Source organism: Aedes albopictus, chromosome 2, assembly GCF_035046485.1.
Source record: "Aedes albopictus strain Foshan chromosome 2, AalbF5, whole genome shotgun sequence".
Classification (NCBI taxonomy): Eukaryota; Metazoa; Arthropoda; class Insecta; order Diptera; family Culicidae; genus Aedes; species Aedes albopictus.
In genome coordinates this window covers 400,818,707-400,838,808 of record NC_085137.1, presented here as the reverse complement: position 1 = coordinate 400,838,808, position 20,102 = coordinate 400,818,707, and the positions used below count along the sequence as shown (strand labels likewise).

The following is a 20,102-nucleotide window of genomic DNA, read 5'->3' as shown; positions in this document are numbered from 1 at the left end:
AGTGTCAAATATTTAAAAAAATCAAAATTTTCAACGTCTGTTGTCTGTGATTTTTTTTCATCAATTGCTGTGTCTGGATGTCTAAGGTTGTCACCGGGTTTGTTCTCTGTATCTGATGGTAAACAAATTGAAGTGTCAATTATTTTATTTTTGTGGGAATTTCCCCGCGTGCTGCGTCTGGTTGGCTAGTCACCGGACAGACAAACAGGGCTATTGTTGATTTCAGTCAAACGAGCCAACCCGTATGGTTGGATAGTGAACAAAGAATGCAGAAAAAGATGCTGTTTCTTCCATGTTTTAATAACATCACCAAAGTCAGGGAAGTGTGTCATCATAATCGTTCTTCCATTTACCTTACCTTATCCAAGCTCACCATGGCAAACACAAACCTGTTCACCTTGCAACCATCTCCAGCTGCTGCTCAAGGGGTGCAACGCATTGCAAATCACTTTCTTGCGCTTGCTTGTACTGCAAACAAAAATCACGACTTTTCACATTTCACTTCCTATTTTTTTCATATTTCACACCACACGATCCCACCGGCTGTGCCATTGTAGGAATTCTTCACATGAAATAAAATAAAATCACATTTTTTTTCAACTTCCATTTTCTTTTCTTTTTTTTTTTTTATTGAAACCTAAACTTCGTCGGTGCCTAAACTACCCACAACTGTACTCGATTAAGAGCACCGCCACGGGAGTCCTCATCGCTATCCCTATTATACCACTTCTTTTCGGGTGCTATTTTAGGATAGCACCCCACCTTCCCACCAGTGGCTTCTATTTTGGGATTAGGGACTTCAAAAACATATTGATTTTCCACCGTGCGTTGCTAAAAGCGGTCCTTACTTTTTATTGGACGTAGTACAAATTAAAACAAATTAAATATGTCCAAACTTTTGATGAATCCTGCATAAAGTGACAAAGGCATAAAGGGTCACAGACAAGCACACGTAACACTTCTAACATTTCGTCACAAACAAGCAGACGTCTCCGGTCTCCCTCTAGTCATCTCTTATCGTTTTATTTTTTAAAGAATATTTAAACCTAATATTCTGTAGTTTGCAAATTGTTCGCAGACGGCGCTCACATAATTTTTGCTGCCGCTTGACGTTCGCTCACTACCGGCACCTACTGAGCGTTTTGTGAAATAGCGTGTTTGGCATTGGGGATTATGTTCACATGACGATGATTTTAATAGCAATTTCTTTCAAGTGTTACGTTTGCTATTCAAAATCATAGTCGCCGAAACATATTCACCCAATCTAGAAGGATTGAGTTTGGCCAATAAAGTGGTCAATCATAAACTAGGTGACAATTGTGAGCGCATGTAAAATTTGAACAAAAACGCTGCGAACGCCACAGATGGGCAATTGGCCAACTATTAAATTTTTAAATAAACGTGAATCGGTGTACGTGGGAATTATTAGTGCTGCGTCTGTTTGTTTGTGATAGGGTTCTGGAAAACATCTAGTCACGTAAGACAAAGTACATCAATATTCACCTCTTGCTCTATTTATCCACTGCTGTTCATTTTCCACACCACTACTCAGCTCACTTCACCGCAAAATGTAAATAAAGAAAGTGACGTCACACAAACCATCGGAATAGCAACTCAGTGCAAGATTTGAGTGGGTCCCCAAATGTGGAAACCCATCGCTAATCCCATGTCGCGTCCTTATTTTTCATTCCCGTTTAGATACCACCGGTGTGAACATGGGTCCCTATTCAGGGCCCGGAAATAGGGATAGGGACCCAGATAGGGACGCCCGTGGCGATGCTCTAAATCGCTTACAAAACTGTTATATAATCTAATATCGAACAATTTAATTTATTAAGATTGCTTCCTACAACACGGTTTAGGAGAAACATCGATTTTCGCGTGTCAAAAATTCCGATTTAACGGTCTTTTTCAAAATTTGATAGTTGGCCAACTACCCAACCGTGGCGCTCGCATCGTTTTTGTTCGAGTTTGACATATGCTCACTACCGCCACCTAGTTGGTGGTCGGCCAAACATAGGCCTTTCAGCATTGGGCGAATATGTTTCCGTGACTATGATTTGAATCGAAAAATATTCGAAGTGTTACGTCTGTTTGTCTGTGGTTCATGTGTTGAAATAGTCGATCTATCCAAGATTTTTTTTTTCAAACGTGAAGCTTCTACGGTTTTTTTTAGGATTTTGATTATTAAGAAGTCATTCATCACATACTTCTACGGGTTTTCTCCGAACGGGAACAGTTTATATAGCGAGAATCGATCTGATATCATTGAAAATCTGAATATATTTTCCCGTGCATGCAAGCCCACTGGGCTATCTCGCACAAGCTGATGTTTCTTTCACCCACCGCCCGTGTGGCGCCACTCGTTTCCTCTTTCAGCTGTCATCGCGATCGCCGCTGACAGCTAGAACTGTCAAACAGCAGCGCTTCTCTCTGCTTGCACTCTGCTGCTGCAAAGTTTACCTTTCCGAACCAATCAGTGTGCTCGTTCTCTGTTTCCGGCATCTTGTGCTATCGTTCATACCGCATTTGTTCTTGCTGCTTTGCGAAAAGTGGTGTAAGTTGATGGAAATTGGTGCTTTTTGCGGTGGAAAATCTGCTGGCGATGGGGATGGAGACGGAGGCATGCTGAAAATCGACGATTTCTGCGGGTGTAGCTTGTGAAAAGTGGCCAAAATGGCATTTGTTAAGTGAAGAAATTTCGTTCTTGACGAAGAAGAGGGTGGATTGAACTGCGGCAAAAATGTTATAAAAATAGATCGTTGAGGTTATCGAAAAGTGGTTCCCGGTGTTCCGATTGGGAAGAAGAAATTCGCGAATGCAAAGAAAACTCGGAAGAATACGATAATAAGTGTCTCGGATGTGGTTGCGGTTTCCAGTGAATCTCATTAAAGTTGACCTTCGACTTCTTTGATCGATTCTACGCACTCATCGTACAGCAGTTTTTCCCCGCAGAAGCCACGAAAAAAGTCGCCCTTGACAAAAAGGGTATAAAAGCCTCGGTTCCTCACGGATTAATCGGATTGTTTGCATTTTCTCCCCTCGTCTGCAGGAATAGAAATCTCGATTGCAAACATGCCAGAATTGACTGAAATCACGGAAAGCACTGCTGCGGCCGCGGCCACCTCTGCTGCCCCGAGCACCTCCGCAGACAACACAGAAGCCAAGCTGGAGGATGCCCCAAGTGACACCGAATCCGAGGACACAATCCCAGAGCTGGAAGATGCAGGTGAGTGAGTGAGTCATACGTGACCCTCCCGGGTGGAGGAGGGTGGTTCTCGTGACCGTGTGTGATTAAGCATGATGAGGAAGAAGCGCGCGCAAATTTCGAGAGATGGTCCGTGTTTCTCTCTGTGTTGGTGTTTGTGGCTCGTTTGAAAGGTGGAAGTGCGAAGCATAGAAGCAGCAGTACATGCGAAAAACTGGTTTCCAAGTGTGTTTTTTACACCATTCATGTGTCGGCGCTTGTTACGTCACATTGTGCAAGCTCGTACACCGGTAAAACAGCGATAAGATTAAAACACCGGTCAAGGACGTTTCTCATAAAACAAGACTTGTTAATGCTTGGTTGTTTGAAATAGACAGTTACAACACTATCAATACACCTATCTGTCCATTGAAATTAAACATCAGCAGGTGCACTTTGTACATAGTGGAGCGGTATTTGATTTTTGCGAGATTCTCAATAGAATTGGAAGATTTTTACAGTCTTGTCAATATATTGAAGGATCTTTGTGTAATCTTTGTGCACTGAGTATTCTTCAGAAGTTCATCAACAAAAGTCCAGAAACTCAACCCGGTCTTCTTCAGGGTGTATCCGTGGAAATCCCTCAAGGCACTCTTATGATATTTTTCGAATTCTTATGAATTGATTCCTATCATCTCTTGCACGACTTTCTCAATATTCCTCTACGGAGATTTCTTTTGAAGTGTCTGATTTGCTATTAAGAAAAACTGTTAAAACATTGAAGGAAATTGCTGGAGAAACGAAATACTTCGTGGTGAAATTCCTGTTGGATTTTTTGGACGAATTTTTATATTAATCGCTAGAGCAATTACTGGACGAAACTCCTCAAAACATGTCTGAAGATTTTTTACAATATAATTCCTCCAAAATTTCCGTAACGGATGTCTTTTTTTATGTTTTTTTATTGTATTCTTCAAAAGTTTGTGAAAAACAATATTGCTTACGTATTCTAAAAAACAATATTGCTTACATGATTAGTTTTTTTTTCAATTTTTTCTTATGCATCCCTTGAGCAATTCATTAAGAGCTACTAAAGGAATTTCGATAAAAATCTGCCCGTTTTATTTTTTGATATGTTCAATCCTCTAGAAAAGGTAAAGCTTCGCGAAAATCTGTTGGAAGGAAATCCTGAGGGAAACTAGAATGGCGTTCTGCCGTGTGCAGCATAGTTGTCTCATGTTCTATAGGAATCCCTATTAACATGGGACAACTATGCTGCACACGGCAGCGTTGGCGTCCAAATTGGAACAGCAATCATGTGTCAAACCCATACAAACATCCGTTTCAAACGAGTAGAAGACCTTACAAAATAATTGGAATATAACACTACTCTCCCTTACAGCCATTTTTGAAAATACCTTACAAAATCCAGCAAAAGTTGGCAAAAAAAGAATCCTCGTCGGGACCTCTATAAGGAATTTGAAACTGATTTTCAGAAGAAAACTTTGTGGGGACAGCAAATATCTGGAAGAAAACGGCGTCCTGAAAGTTGAGAATAAGAATACTTTAGCAGTTCTTCCAGCGATTTCTGTGAAAATTTTTCCAGGAGTCTAACTGCGAAATAAGAGTTCCTCTGGGAATTCATGTAGTCCAGTATCATGCAGAGTTTCATCTCTAGATTATTCCAAGAATAGGTATTTCTCTAGGTTCTTTCAGACATTACTCGAAAACTTCTTAACGTAAGCTTCTGAAAATCCCTACAGAATATCCTATTCAAAATCATAATGATTATTTTCAGAATAGTCTAGAGTAGGTACTGCTTTACAATTTCCCCAAACTTCTGGCGAAAATTATATGTTTAATATGCAGAAATCTTCCTGCCTACCTTGATATCTAGTTTGCTACACAGACTATCTTTTATCCAACGCTGAGCGTATAGTAGAACTTCTTCTTCTTCTTCGTCGGTTTTGTTTGATGTTCCTCCAGTTTCCCCGAACGTGTTGGAAAAATCTGCGTCTTATACAGAGCAATTCAAGCATAATTTTTCAAATCGACGTATCTAACTTTTTCACTGATCTGAGTAAATTCATGATCAATGTTGACGACCATTTCACTAAAATAGTTTTTTATAAAAATACTTTTCATAAGTTTTTTCATGCTTAACATCACCAGGGATATAGCACGCACTAGGTAAGAAACAAAACCTGCTTATTCCATATAATTTTCACAATGAATGTTGACAAAAATACACATACACCGGGTTGGTTAGAGATACGTCGCTTTTGTATGGTGCCAGTTTGGTGTATCTGTTACTTAGGATTTTGGCTAGATACGTCGTTTGGTTTTCTCATATATCAAAACGGTGTATCTATCAGTAAAGTTGTAAACATCAAAATAGTTAGATACGTCGTTTCGAAAAATATGCTTAGTTAAACAAATTAAGCAATAAATCATCATACATTGATGTGGATTCTTCAATTTGCTTTATGAATCATACATGCAGCTGAAAACCCGGATTTGTTTACATTTGCGAGTTACGTCGGATTGAAAAGTTATGCTTGAATTTGTTTGCGTTCGTATGTTACGGGACCTTAAGCTTATTACGCAATCCGTAAAAAGCTCTAATAACAGCTGCAATACGTCTTTTCACCTCACGGGTAACGTCATTCATCCCCCCCCCCCCCCCCCCCCACAGTATTCCAAGATGAACAAATTCTTCAACTACTTCAAACACATCCTTATTAAATTACCTCAGCACTAACACCACTGGGCGTGCCACTGTCTCTGCCTGCAATCATGTACTTCGGCTTGGTAGAGTAATCGACTTCTTCTTCAGAGGACCATAAGCATCCTCCATAGCCCTACAATTGATGCCGATGAAATCAAAATCGTTCGCAAAGCCGGTCTTGTTTTGACATTATCGACCAAAGCTCATATACCTATTTTTATTGAATCGTACGCTTGAACAGTTAGTGAGTCTTAAAGGTACAGTCAAACGGGGTGACTTGCAACACTTGATGTCTTCTGTCTATGTTTATCAATAAAACATAAAAACCGGACATTTACATACCAAAACTCAGTTGAACTATAAAGTGCACATACTATCTGAGTAGTAGCCACGATTTTTACTTTTATGAAAATAGTTCCAACAAAATATTCAGAAATTTAACAAAAGAATGAAAACAAAATTTCCCAAAACTAATATTCTATATGCGGATTCTATACATAATGAGCTATATGAATTTCCATTTTACTTTATAAAAATATTACAATATCTTTGTTATATTCATATGTTTTGAAATATTGTACCTAGACGGGGTGACTTGCAACACTCATTTTCTTAACAATTCAAAGTCCAGAAAAACGAAATATTTTTGTTCAACTAGTAATTCACCAGCAAAAGTCTGAAGAATCATCATATGAACTGAAAAATACATTAAAACTTATGTTAAATTAACAATTAGTAACTTGGTGTTTATGAGCCCAATATTTCCATATAAAAATTCACAATTCAATTTCCTATGTAAAAACAAATGTAAAATTAAGTAGGGTAATTCGCTAATTGTTGAACACCACCCAAATGTTGAACAGTTTCTGAAAATTTGATTATAAATGTTACTTAAGTAATTTTTGCTCAACGTAAACGTATGATGTAGATGCGTATACATGTGTGTTACGATATTGATCCAATTAAGTTACAAAATTATACATATTTTAGGTCAAAAATATTGATTGCAAATTTTGTACCGCTGATGACACGAAAACTGCAAAATTCTTAAGATTAATTTTAAGAAATCGCTGTTACGAAATAAGTTTTGCTGGCAAATCGACCACAAATATCAAAGTCACACCATAGTTACAAGAACTGGAAGGATGTCCTTGACAGTTTAAAATTGTTTAAAACCACATTTTCATTGTAATTTCAATTGTAAAAAATATTTTTCTTATCACACCATCATTATGCATCCATGATCCAATTGTTGAACACTGGCATAACCTACGATGTTAGCATGACTGCTAGAATTTTTTCCACTTTATCTAACCGTGCATTTCATGGGGTCTCAAGGGCGTTCCAGGAATGTTCTAGGGGTGTACCAGTGGGCTTCAGAAAGATTCCAGTGGTTTTCAATTGGTTTCAAGGGCGTTCCAGAGGTGTTCAAGAGGAATTCAGAGTGTTAAGGGGCTCCCAGGAGTATGTTAAGGCGTTCCAGGAGGCTCAGGAGCAACCCATGGGGTTTCAAGGGATTTCAGGGTCGTCCCATGAGTGTTCTTGGGGGTTGAGTGGGTTCCATGGGTTTCTAGGAGAGTTTCAGGGGCTTTTAAAGGCGTACTTTTCTTCTATCGTTTTCGCTTCTAATCAAATCTTCTCTGCCATTTTTGCACCTAGTCATGTTCAAAATGGTTTCAGTCCACTAGAGCTCTCTTCAAATGTGTGATTACTTGTCATTTAAATGAATTGTCACTAGCTCGGACTAGCTGGGCACAAAACACGAAAAACCTGGAAAAAAATCCGCCAGAGTGAAAAAATATCGGATGTCGGGTCAAAGTCGGGTCAAATTTTATCAAATGTTGGCCCACTGTTGGACTCACATCGGATAACTGTTGGGTCTATGTTGGGTTTGGTGGCCAAAATAAAAACAGGTGAATGATAGGTTGATGTCGGGTTATACGTCATCAATTACGAACAAAGCTTCAACCGTTCAACAATTGGCGAGAACCGTCCAACATTAGGATGAGCTAGCTTAAGGAAGTGTTCAACATTTGGGTTCCAGACTTCCCATACAAATGTTCTATTTTCTCTTAGAAAATGGAATTTAAGGGAATACAAATTCAATGGGCAGTATAAGGGATGAGTAGATCTAGACGTTCACTGGATGTTTTTCAACTTAAGTGGAATTATGCACGGAAAAACAAATGAAAACCAAAATTCCGGTACTAACCGTTCAACAATTGGCGAATTACCCTATGTCAGCCCAAACGATATCACAATAGTAGCAAGAATACTTATCAAATATGCTTGAAACTAAAAATTAATATCTGCGTGTTTGAAAAAGGATTTACAGCAATGGTTCCCAAACTTGTCGGAGCAATCGCCCCCTTGAAGCTGTTGAAAAATATTTTCGCCCCCCTAAGTTTGCATTTTTTGAAATAAGATTCAAAATTTTGGAATTGTATTAAAATCTACAAATTATGTCTATTTCGTAGGTTACTGGAACAAAGTTTTCTTATTTTCACTGTATTTTTTTTTATTTTTTTAAATGTTTTGACGCGCCAACAAATTTCATTACATTTTCATACATTTTACATTTATTATAAAACAGAATAGTGACTAAATAACTTTATATTATATTTATATTTTTGGAGAAATTCAAGAAAATGTAACTCAATATAATTATTTTCAAATATCGAAGAAAGAAGATTGAAAGTAGGGATTCAGCTTTGTAAGTCGTCTTGGTTTTGCTGACAAAAACTTCAAAAGTTCGGCAAATATTGAAACTTTACCGAAAATTAGGTAATCTGTAATAAATATGCCAAATAACAAAACAAAAACCTTTCAAGTAGAGTGGCAAATATCAGCAATTTTACCAAATATGTAGGCGTAAAATGTCATCTTGAATACAGTAGACGTTCGATCGGTACAAACGGTTTAACTGCAATGCTTTTTAACTGCAAGTCCGGTAAGTGCAACAAATTTGCAGTTATCGCACCGCCAAACGTCAAAATCGTGCGCCATGTTAGCCCAAATGAACAGTCGGATCACGTTCACGGTTATTTATTGTCGTTTGACAACTTGTTGACATCTGTCAGTCGTTGCAGTTACCGAATTTCGTTCGCTAAGTGAAACGTAAACATGTTGCAGTTATCGAACGTCTACTGTATCAACTTCGAATAGCGAGAAATTTGTAAAATCAAACCTGAAATAAAATCATTATGTTCCGAACTTTATTTAAAATTCTATCACAAAATCTCAGAATACATGAAGCTTGAAAAACTCTGGTAAAATCAAAATACTTTCATAGTTTTCCTATATCCTGAAATATATGAAAGCTTTTTTTTTTATATTATAGACGTTTTAACCACAGGGGTCATTCGCGTCTGGAAATGAAAGCTTTAAGAAATAAAAAAAAAAAAAAAATCGCGTTTTGAATTCACGCCTGAGACAAACCAAGGACAGACAAGTTCCGTATTTCTTGATACATATAGAATCTATAAAATCAATTTGTTGCAAATTTCCATAATTACTTCATTTTCAAAAAAAATATCAGATAACAAAAGTGTAACATGCTTACTCACTACATAAATGTTAAAATTTCAAACATGTATTAAGTATTAAGTGCATTAAGTAGATTTATTATTTTAAATCAGATGTTATTTGATAGTTCGCAATTTTCAACCGTGGCTGTGTTTCCAGAAAAAAAAATAAAAATTGTAATTTTAGAAGAGAACTGAAGAGCTTCCAGTGAATGGCTGATGATTCAAAAAAGAACATGATCAAATTCTCCGAAATAATTGAACTTTGGATGAGATTTGATTTTCAAAGTGATTTTTTTCTATAAACAATTACAACCCCTTGAAGGGGAACTTACTCTATTTATTGGTAACTGTGTTCTATTCGTCATGGGATGATAATTATAAGCCTGTTGAATCCAAAATTGACATAAAAATTTTCCTAATCGAGCTGAATTATTCGACTATGTTTCGGACAATTCTAATGACAAAACTACTCTTGACGAAGAGACCAAACCGCAGACAGACGTTCTAGCTCGAACAAATTTATTCAAATTTTCTATGTAAATTTTCACTAGCGACACCTAGGCAACCGATTGCCACAGTGAAGTCACGTTCAGTTGACAGTTTGAGAAACCACGTGCTTCCAGCCGCTTACTTACCACCAGGCATGAGAATGAGACTTTTTTCTGTTTAGCGTTCATCGATACTGGCAGTAAAATAAAAACAAAACAACGGCAGCACCAATACCATCACACGCCGCGCCGATGGCAGTCAAGCAGACGCTTGATGGTTTTTGCTTCTCCACGAAAATATTTATGAGCAGTCATGCTGAGGCGGATGACAGAGAAAAATGTCAAATATTTTCAACTGCTAATAACTCACTTGTTTTAATAAATAATTTAAATCGATTTGCACAAATAGCTAGAACACACTCCTAGCTTTGTGATGCATGTAAAGATTTTTGTCTAGAAGCGGTTGGAAACGCAGAAAAATGCGAAAATGGGAGAGACAGAAATTTCTGTCGTCGTTGTGCTCGAGTACTGGCGCTCTCGCGCTTGGAAACCGTTTCGAAGAAGAAGGCTGCAGGAAAAAAAATGTTATGAAATTTATTTTTCGAACAGTTTTAGTTTGGCTGGGCCTGTGATGTTCGTGTGGAAAAATGTCAAATGTACAGCCGGTAACCGTTTTTTCCAGTACATTTCTCATCCCTGCTTACCACCCATCGAAAAATCAGAGAAAATAGGTAGAGAAGCGAAGAGTGTGAAGCCAAAAATACCTTATCGAACCGTCAAACTGGTATCCTATCGAGCAAAATCAACAAACCTTGACGATTACCGCATAAGTGAAGATAAGTATTGCAATCATTTGAAACATATTTTTACCAAAGTTTTTAAATACCATGGATAACAGTATAAATAACATTGATTCCTTGAATTAATGAAAATTGTTCCATTTTGGAACATCAGTTTGATAATGCCTAGTTAATAAAACAACAGTATAAATAGTTTTCAAATGCGGTATGCGAGATAGGCACTACCTTCGATGGGTGGATTAATCTGCTTTGCTGCAGTTGCCAGCATCCGAGCGATGAAATCAAAACAGAAAAAGTGTTGCCGTTCTGGCGGCTGTTCACTCTTCGCTTCTCTACCTATTTTCTCTGCGAAAAATAAAATCAAAACAAACACTGTCAAAATCATTCCTACATTTGCGTCACATTCACAAAGATGTCCCAATGCGAGTGAAGTTCATCCAAATGCAGTTTTATTCAAGCAAATCTATGTAAAATAAAAGTTATGATGTGTAAAATATTTAACAAGAGTCCTACGCTAATTTGTGCAAAAGATGTTAGACAATAAATAAAAGTCATTTACTCTGCACACATTATGTGGAAACATTATTAGCGTGCAACAGGTGCGGTCTTTTCCCGCCATCCGGCTGGAGGACGACCGTGGTGACAGTTGTTGGTCGCAACGCACATGTGAGGCAGCGATTGAATATGAACGTCGCTAACGCCATCTGTTCGCTGATTGCCACTTGGCAATTTGTGGCGGCCATGTTTTTTACACAAGCTGCTGAGTCAAACTTGAACGTCTGTCTGCGACCAAACTGTCAAAAAATACCTGAAATCACTATAAATGAAATGGTTTGTGGAAAATCGCCCCCTTGTTGGATTTTTCGCCCCCCAATTTCTAATTTTAAAATTTTCGCCCCCTTCGATATCGTTTTCGCCCCCTAGGGGGCGATTTCGCCCACTTTGGGAATCACTGATTTACAGTGACCGGCACAAAAAAAGATCCACCATAGAGGGGTTACAGTTTCTAAAGAAAACTACATGAAAAAATGATAAAATATACCTTTCAATGAATGCACTTCATCCATTTTACATTGTCTTAGTAATCTGTGCTGAAAAATATTTGGTTTTTGAGGAATAAAGTGATTTTTGATAAGATTGTGAAAATTGCCTAAAAATAGGGTATGACAGAAAAAAAGATCCACTTAGCAATTAATTCTGAAACTTCAAAATTTAGCCAAATTTTCACATGTTTTGCTTCTTGGTGTATGCTCTTGTGATGTTTTAGACATATGAAATTTATTTTGACATGAGTTTTATCAACTTTAGGGTGATATGGGCATGGGGCGAATTTATTTTTCATGGTCAGTATTATGGGTAAAAATTTCTCAAAACTACAGAAACTATTTGTGAGCAAGAATGAATGCTTTTAATTTACAATATAACAATAATTCAGCTTGCAGACATACAGGGATGTACTTTTTTGATCAATTTTTATGAGTTTTGGTCGACTAATGCAAAGAAATGCACATGTTGTGAAGATTATTAAGGATTATTTGATATCTCAAAACACTCACGTTTGTGTATCGCAATGTTAATTTCCATCTGCTTATGCTTAAGCTTGCTGGAGATGTATTCTATCATATCCACATTGATAATTACAAATTTTCGATGTATTACAAGTGGTACACATAGTGCTCACTTGTAATGTTAACTTTCAAAATAAAATTACATATGTGTTAAATTATGCGCATACACGAAATGAGTAAGAGACTAACGTCAAATCATGTTGGTGTCTTCAGCACATATATTCCTTGCATTCTAACGAAAAATATGGCAGAAGACGGCTAGATGATCTGATGCTTTATTTTTTGTAAACTTTTGATTCTGATAATGTATTGGTGTGAAAGTGAAATTTGATGTTAAAAATTAACATTATAAGTGAGAACCATGTCTACCACTTGTAATACATTGAAAATATGTAATTATTTATGTGTATATGATAGAATATACCTCCAACAAGCAAATGGAGGTGATCATTGCGATACACAAACGTGAAGGTGTTTTGAGTTATCAAATAATTCTTAATAATCTTCACAACATGTGCATTTCTTTGCATTAGTCGACCAAAACTCATAAAAATTGACCAAAAAAGTACATCCCTGTATGTCTGCAAGCTGAATTATTGTTATTTTGTAAATTAAAAGCATTCATTCTTGCTCACAAATAGTTTCTGTAGTTTTGAGAAATTTTTACCCATAATACTCACCATGAAAAATAAATTCGCCCCATATCACCCTAAAATTGATAAAACTCATGTCAAAATAAATTTCATATGTCTAAAACATCCAGGGTCTTTTCGTAAAGGAAATTTCCTTGACTTCCTTGGGCATAGAGTATCTTCGTGCCTGCCACACGATATACCCACTTTCTCTGAAGCAATACCTTCTTGGTGGTTCCGGAGAGACGTAGGGTTTGGCGACCATAGGAATGTGTTTTAGTGGGTCGAGGAGAGAGTAGTCCTGGCTTCTACCGGCATTGTAGAAGACGGCCTTAACCCCACACTACCCTAACCTTCCTGTTAGGGTGTCTGATGAGCAGATTTATCCCCCTATGGTTTAGAAGGAAAAAAAAAACACGATATACCCATGCAAAATGGTCATTGGCAGAGGAAGCTCTCAGTTAATAACTGTGGAAGTGCTCATAGAACACTAAGCTGAGAAGCAGGCTTTGTCCCAGCGAGGACGTTATGCCAAGAAGAGAGAGAGAGAGAGATGTCTAAAACATCACCATCTCGCATACACCAAGAAGCAAAACATATGAAATTTTGAAATTTCAGAATTAATTGCTAGGTGGATCTTTTTTTCTGTCATACCCTATTTTTAAGCATTTTTCACAATCTTATCAGAAATCACTTTATTCCTCAAAAACCTAATATTTTTCAGCAGAGATTACTAAAACAATGTAAAATGGATGAATTGCATTCATTGAAAGGTATATTTTATCATTTTTGGATGTTGTTTTCATTAGAAACTGTAACCACTCTATGGTGGATCTTTTTTTGTGCCGGTCACTGTACATTGGATGTTGCAAGTCACCCCGCACGACGTCTTGTATCAAAAATGACCATATTTGGCTTTTTCAACATGAAAAAATAAATCAATCTATAACCTGTTCACTTTATTTTATAGAGGGGCCGGCTATTAAAACTATTACAAATAGTTTGAATTTTAAAATTGAGTTTAATCTTAGATAATTAATACATAGATATGCAACTTAAGAAAATAGCTGGCAACAAAACAGTAGCGCCTATCAGAGAATGGTGGTCGACGGGTGAACTACTCACTTACTCTTCCCTGCGCATTTGTAGCCTGTAATTTAAGGTATCCAAGCAACCTTCTAAATAAGGTTTGAAATGTGTTATCAATTCACTCTAACAAGATGTCAATTCGCGTTCGTTCAAGTTGGAACCGAAAAAAAAATCGCAGTACGGCTTCCGGACCAAACATTTCATACAGTTCTGGTGATAAGCAGGTGTGACACATAATTTGTGTTGGCCTAACGTAATTTTGAGCACAAACTAACACTATTTTTTGTTTGGATCAGCTCGCACGATGTGAGAAATGGAAGAAGACATTTGACGTCGATTTCTGAAATTCGCATTACAAATATCAAGGGTGAAGATTGATTATGTTGTATTATTAGCGGCAAAAAACCTTTAGCACAATTTATTTGTAGGCTGAGATCAATTGATCATTTTCTGAACTGCAAACGTGGAGTGAAACTCATTTCAAGAAATTTATCAATGGATGTGGCGGGAGAATTTGAAATCTATGGTACGCGAGATCCTAATTCATATATACCTTTAGTGACAAGAAGATTATACGACGACCCCAGCAATTTTTTTTACCATCTAAACTTCTTTTTCCAATAAAAATCGTTTATTAAATTTGATTGATTAATTGATTTGTCTTTATTAATGAGACTTTCAGCCCTTGGCTGGTTCGTCTCTATAATTAAATTTGAGAAATGTAATTACACAGTACACTTGCTCTACATCAACGGTGTCCATGTGTCTACCATCTCTATCAGAACTAGCCCTGGAACATAATAAAGCTGTACCAGAATATGTAGGGCCACCCAGATATAGTCATAGGGAACGCGTAATGGTACTGTGAGCTTCGAGGTACAACCCAATCCAAAAAAATCGCGAATGCAGGATGAAGAAAATTAGTGCAGCGAGAAGCCTTCCTGAGTTCAGACCAATAGAGGCTGCAGAAATTACGAGGCGTTTTAAATTCGATTGAGTAGACGAGGTATCGATCATTAATTAACAGCATAAGTTCCCAGGAGTTGACTGTTCTGATGATCCTTCTGAAGTCCTACCTTCTGAAAATCCTAGTTATGAAGCGCGTACTGCAAGTTCGTGTTGAGTTCGTCTCATTTTGTTGTCATTTGTTTTCACTCAATAACAACACGTTAGTTGCCAAGGTTTCAGTGAAACTATTCAGTGCGCAGGGTAGTTCAACTGAAAAGCGCACCTCCTTCGGTGGTTTACTTCACCCGTCGACCAACAGATGGCGTTAGGTTAGCGAAGCCAACCGCATGCATACTGCGATGGTTAAGTTGGAAATCTATGTATTAATTATCTAAGGTTTAATCAACATTTTTTTGTTAGTTGAAGCTGAAAAGTGTTGCAAGTCACCCCAAGACTCACCCCGTTTGACGGTATATTCCAGAACTTTGTCAAAGACCACCCGCAGATTAAACGTTTGATCCGTCGTTGATCGGTCCTCGACTCAGCAGTGCTTGAATCTGGATGAGTTTGAGAAAATACGACCAGTCATCGTGCCATGCTCTATTACTAGGGATGTAGTACCGGTAGTACCGGTACCGAAAATACCGGTATTACCGACCATTTTTTGGTACCGAAATACCGGTACTGACTTATCCTTGGTACCGGTACTTTCGGTACTGTGAAATCTCTCCCGAAGAGCTGAAATCCGATCATTAGTCTAGCTAATATGCAATGAAAATAAGCGAAAACATCTAAAACCAACTATATTGACAAACAAAAACACTTCATATATGCGACCTTCATGCAAATCCAGGATATCTTAGTAATGAATGGTTCAATTAACGTTGAATTTTGGAAATGAATTAACTAGCTTGGAATAAAACTTATTATATTAGGCATTCTTGTTATTTCTTCATTTTTTAGAATCCGTTGGTAGTATCAGCGGCGTCATGGTCACGATTTTTTCCGCAGTCAGGTTCGTAGATTGTGAACAATCCTCGGTACTCACTTTACGTAATTTATGTTTAGTCCCTTACTGTCAGAGCTGTCAGATTGGTGTAACACGCTAAATATATTTTACACAAAAGGCAATTTACACGGAAAAAAAATACACGGTAATGAATATTTATTGGGTACCGGACTGGACACAGAAAATTTAATGGTTTTCTTTGGTACATCGAGGTCTTGAAATTGGTCTATGGTAGTATCATCATCAATGAAAAATCAGTTAAAACTTCTGTCTTCACCTTGTAGCTATCTATCTGATTTGGGTACATGTCATATTGTTCCTGTTTCATTTCAGGCTCACCAAGATACTGCCTGTGAAACTGCGCAGAAGCTTAAGAATAGCTCCAAAAACAGTTTCATACAGCTCATTTCTTTCTATCTTTTTTGTCTATCTTTATTTTTTGTTCAGTTTAGTATTTTCTGGATAGCTTATATGACATCTCTGAAAACCGGAATTCAACTGGAAATTGTAGATTTCCTGTGCAATAGGCTACTCTTCATTTTAATAAAAAAAATTCCAGTACCGGTATTTTACCGGTACTACCGGTACTGTAAGCTCCAGTACCGAAATACCGGTACTCATCAAAAGTGGTCGGTACTGCGACCCCTATCTATTACCGTGACCTTTACAATGCTCTTCACCCAAGTCTTCACCAGATGAACTTATCAGCAGATTGAAAAGCAAAAAAAGTTAGAAATTCCTATAGCACTTCTTACAGAAATTAGTCGAAGAGTTCCTTCAGAGATTCCTCCAACAGATTTCTCCTGAATTTTTTCAGGATTTGCTACAGAAGGTTCCTTCAGAAATCTCTCCAGGAGTTATTTTAGTTCAGAGAATCTTATGACAGGATCCAAGGATACATGATACCAGAATTCAAAGAATCCCCCAGAGAATGGATTCCTACGATAAATTTCCTTCTAAGATTCTTCGATATCCTTAGGGTATTTCTCGAGAAATTCTTTCAGCGATGCTTCCAGGGATCGTTCCTGGGATTCTTTCAGATTGTAGGTTGAGATTTTTACAGGAGGGCTCACAGATGCCGCCAGGAGTTACATCAGAGATTTCCCCAGAAGCTCATTCAGGAATTCTTACAGTCCCTAGTTCCTTCAGGGAATCTTGTAGCAATTCCTTCAATAATTTCCTCAGAATTATAATCAGGCATATCTCCAGGATACTCTTGAAGGATCTTTCATGGAATTTCTAAAAGAATTCCTTCTGGAATTCCTCCAGGAATCCTTAAGGGGATACCTCCTGCAAATCCTTCCCCCTATTCGGGAAAAATCCCTTTGGGAGATTCAGCTGAAAATTCTTCGAGGATTTCGCTTGGAAATACGTCGGAGATTCTTACCGGAAGTCCTTCGGCAATTCCCCCTGGAATTCCTACCGAGATTTATCCTGTAATTTCGATAATTTCAAAGATTTCCGCTGGAATTACTTCGGGGATTTCTTACGGAATTCATCCGGGCATTCCTCCTGACTTCCTTCAGGGATTCGTCCTGGATTTCTTTCATGGATTCCTCCTGAAATTCTTTCGGGGATTGCTCCTGATATTCTGTCGTTGATTTTATTTTTCCTGAAATTCCTTCGGAGTTTCCTCTGCAATTTCGTTGATATATACAGTTTCTTACCGATTTTGGCAACACGAGGTGAATTTTATGTTGCCAAAATCGGTAGTTTTTTTTTTGTGGATTATTTTCTACTTTTATACGTCAATTTGGCTTATATTTTAAATATGGACTATTCACAAGTTATAAAACGATCCCTGTAGGTGACGTTCATAATTTACGTCATGATTTGTAAAATTGTTGATTTTGGAAAATTTATTGAATTTTGATTTTTTGACGAAGAGTAAGGCTAAAATATAAATACATTTACAAATACAAACGATTTTTCGGTAAAAAATTTTGGTCAAAATTTTTTGTTGCCAAAATCGGTAAAAAATTGTTGCCAAAATCGGGTGTTGCCAAAATCGGTAAGAAACTGTATATATATATTTTTTTTTTGACACGGACACGTTTAATGCTTCCAGTGATCTATTCGCACTTTGAAGGAACCACTCAGTAGATTCCTCCCGAAATTCCTTCGGTGGACCCCCTTGGGATTTCTGCAGAGATTTCTACCGTCAATTCTTCGGAGATTCCTCCTGGAATTCCTTTGGGATTGCTTTGATGATTCCTCTTCAAATTTCTTTGGAGATTCCTCCTAGAAATCATTTGGGGATTCTTTTCCAAACACCCTTGGAAATTTCCACTGGAGTTCTATTGTGGATTCCTTCTGGAAATTCTTTAGGGATACTTTGGGATTTTTGTTTTTTTTTCGTTAATTCCTCTTGGAAATTCTTAGGGGATTTCTTCTCGAATTCCTTTAGAAAATCCCGCTGGAATTCCTTCGGGGATTCCTGCTGCAATTTCCTTTGAATTTCTGCTTGAACTCATTAGAGGGATTCTCCTGGAATTCCTACGGGGATTCTTCCTGGATTTACTTCCGAAATTCCTCGAAAATTCTAATCAGGGATTTCCTCAGAAGTTTCTAAAAAGAGTATTATCCTCCAATTCATAGGCATATCGGTCGTAATAAAATACATACCTACTTCATAAGCCTTCATGCTCTTTCTTTTCTCTCACCCTGTGCACAGGTACCGCTGCCCAGCTGTCGTCCGGTGGCATGCCCGATCTGGTCTCCAAGGCCAAGCAGTCCCGTGGCGAGAAGAAGGCCCGCAAGATCATGTCCAAGCTCGGCCTGAAGCCAGTGCAGGGCGTCAACCGAGTGACGATCCGGAAATCGAAGAACATCCTGTTCGTGATAAACAACCCGGACGTGTACAAGAACCCCCACAGCGACACCTACATCATCTTCGGTGAGGCCAAGATCGAGGATCTGTCCCAGCAGGCCCAGGTGGCCGCTGCCGAGAAATTCAAGGCCCCGGAAGCTACCCCCGCCGCCGGAGAGTCGTCCGGTGCCACCACCTCCGTTGCCCCCATCGCCGAAGAGGACGAAGAAGAAGTGGACGACACCGGCCTCAACGAGAAGGACATCGAGCTGGTCATGCAGAACGCCAACGTACCCCGCGCCAAGGCCATTCGGGCACTGAAGGAGAACAATTACGACGTCGTAAATGCGATCATGGAACTGACGATGTAAGAAGCAACGGATATCATCCATGGTCCGTGGTTCTCACTTTACCCCCTCTTCTCCGCCTGCTCCCCGTTTTTTCATTAAAAAATACCTACTAGTAGTATAAAGAACAATATAATCGTACAGTTAGACACTGAAACAAAAACAAATTGGTAAAAGCTCGTTTGTTCTGAACACTGCGCTTCGAAAGTTCACGGACGGTTTCTTTGCGACTTAACAAAAGACTCGGCGGCTGACTCAAGCAGACAAAAAGTGCATGTGCCACTTTCTGGACGGTGTTTCTATTGCTTTTTTCTACTACTACTATGTACTGTAATTTGCTATTATGCTACCGCAACATACACACACAAACACACATGCATACCGATACTAAGTCTAGAAATTATCAAAAATACACAAAAAAAATCGAAAAAAATCAATAAAATGCTAAAAATTGGAATTTTGGAAGCAGTTGCTTATTTGAGAAATCCTCGATTGCTAAACAGTAACGTGTGGTAACGTTTCAGCCAAGTGTCGATTTTTCAGCACCCTCAAAAGTTCAGAAATCCCAGAACCTTTTCGGCTTTATTATTGGGTTTCTCATTAATGTTTAGACTACTGTGATAATTTGAGAATCCACTGAATCATCATTTCCCAGCGAAATTTCACACGAATCAAACTTATTTTGTTTACCTGTTGTGCATCCGACGCCCCTGTCTTGAACTCAACCGAACTTGTGCATGCCAGCCGCTGCGAAGTCGTGTGCGAAATTCGACTGTGATGGTAATGAATTTCGGCCGAGTCTAAATGGGTGCAAATGTCGCAATATAACACGAGGATGTCTATCAACTTGCTGTTGGTCGGCCCGTCATTTTCTCTGTAGTTGAGGTATGATTCAGGAGACGACGGAAGCAACGTTCGTCTCCTTAAACATCCTTCAAAAATGTTGTCCAGAGTGATATCTCTTGCTATA

The 20,102-nt window shown here is 38.2% G+C and overlaps 1 protein-coding gene across 1 annotated transcript; it reads left to right on the top strand.

Moving 5' to 3' along the window:
• Positions 1-2,400: 2,400 nt before the first annotated feature.
• Positions 2,401-19,589, top strand: LOC109407972 (nascent polypeptide-associated complex subunit alpha). The gene is made up of 3 exons (XM_029879250.2): positions 2,401-2,557; positions 3,053-3,229; positions 18,651-19,589. Exons 2-3 carry the CDS (start codon positions 3,076-3,078, stop codon positions 19,154-19,156), a joined length of 660 nt encoding a protein of 219 aa, XP_029735110.1. The 5' UTR covers positions 2,401-2,557; positions 3,053-3,075; the 3' UTR covers positions 19,157-19,589.
• The last annotated feature ends 513 nt before the right edge of the window (positions 19,590-20,102 follow it).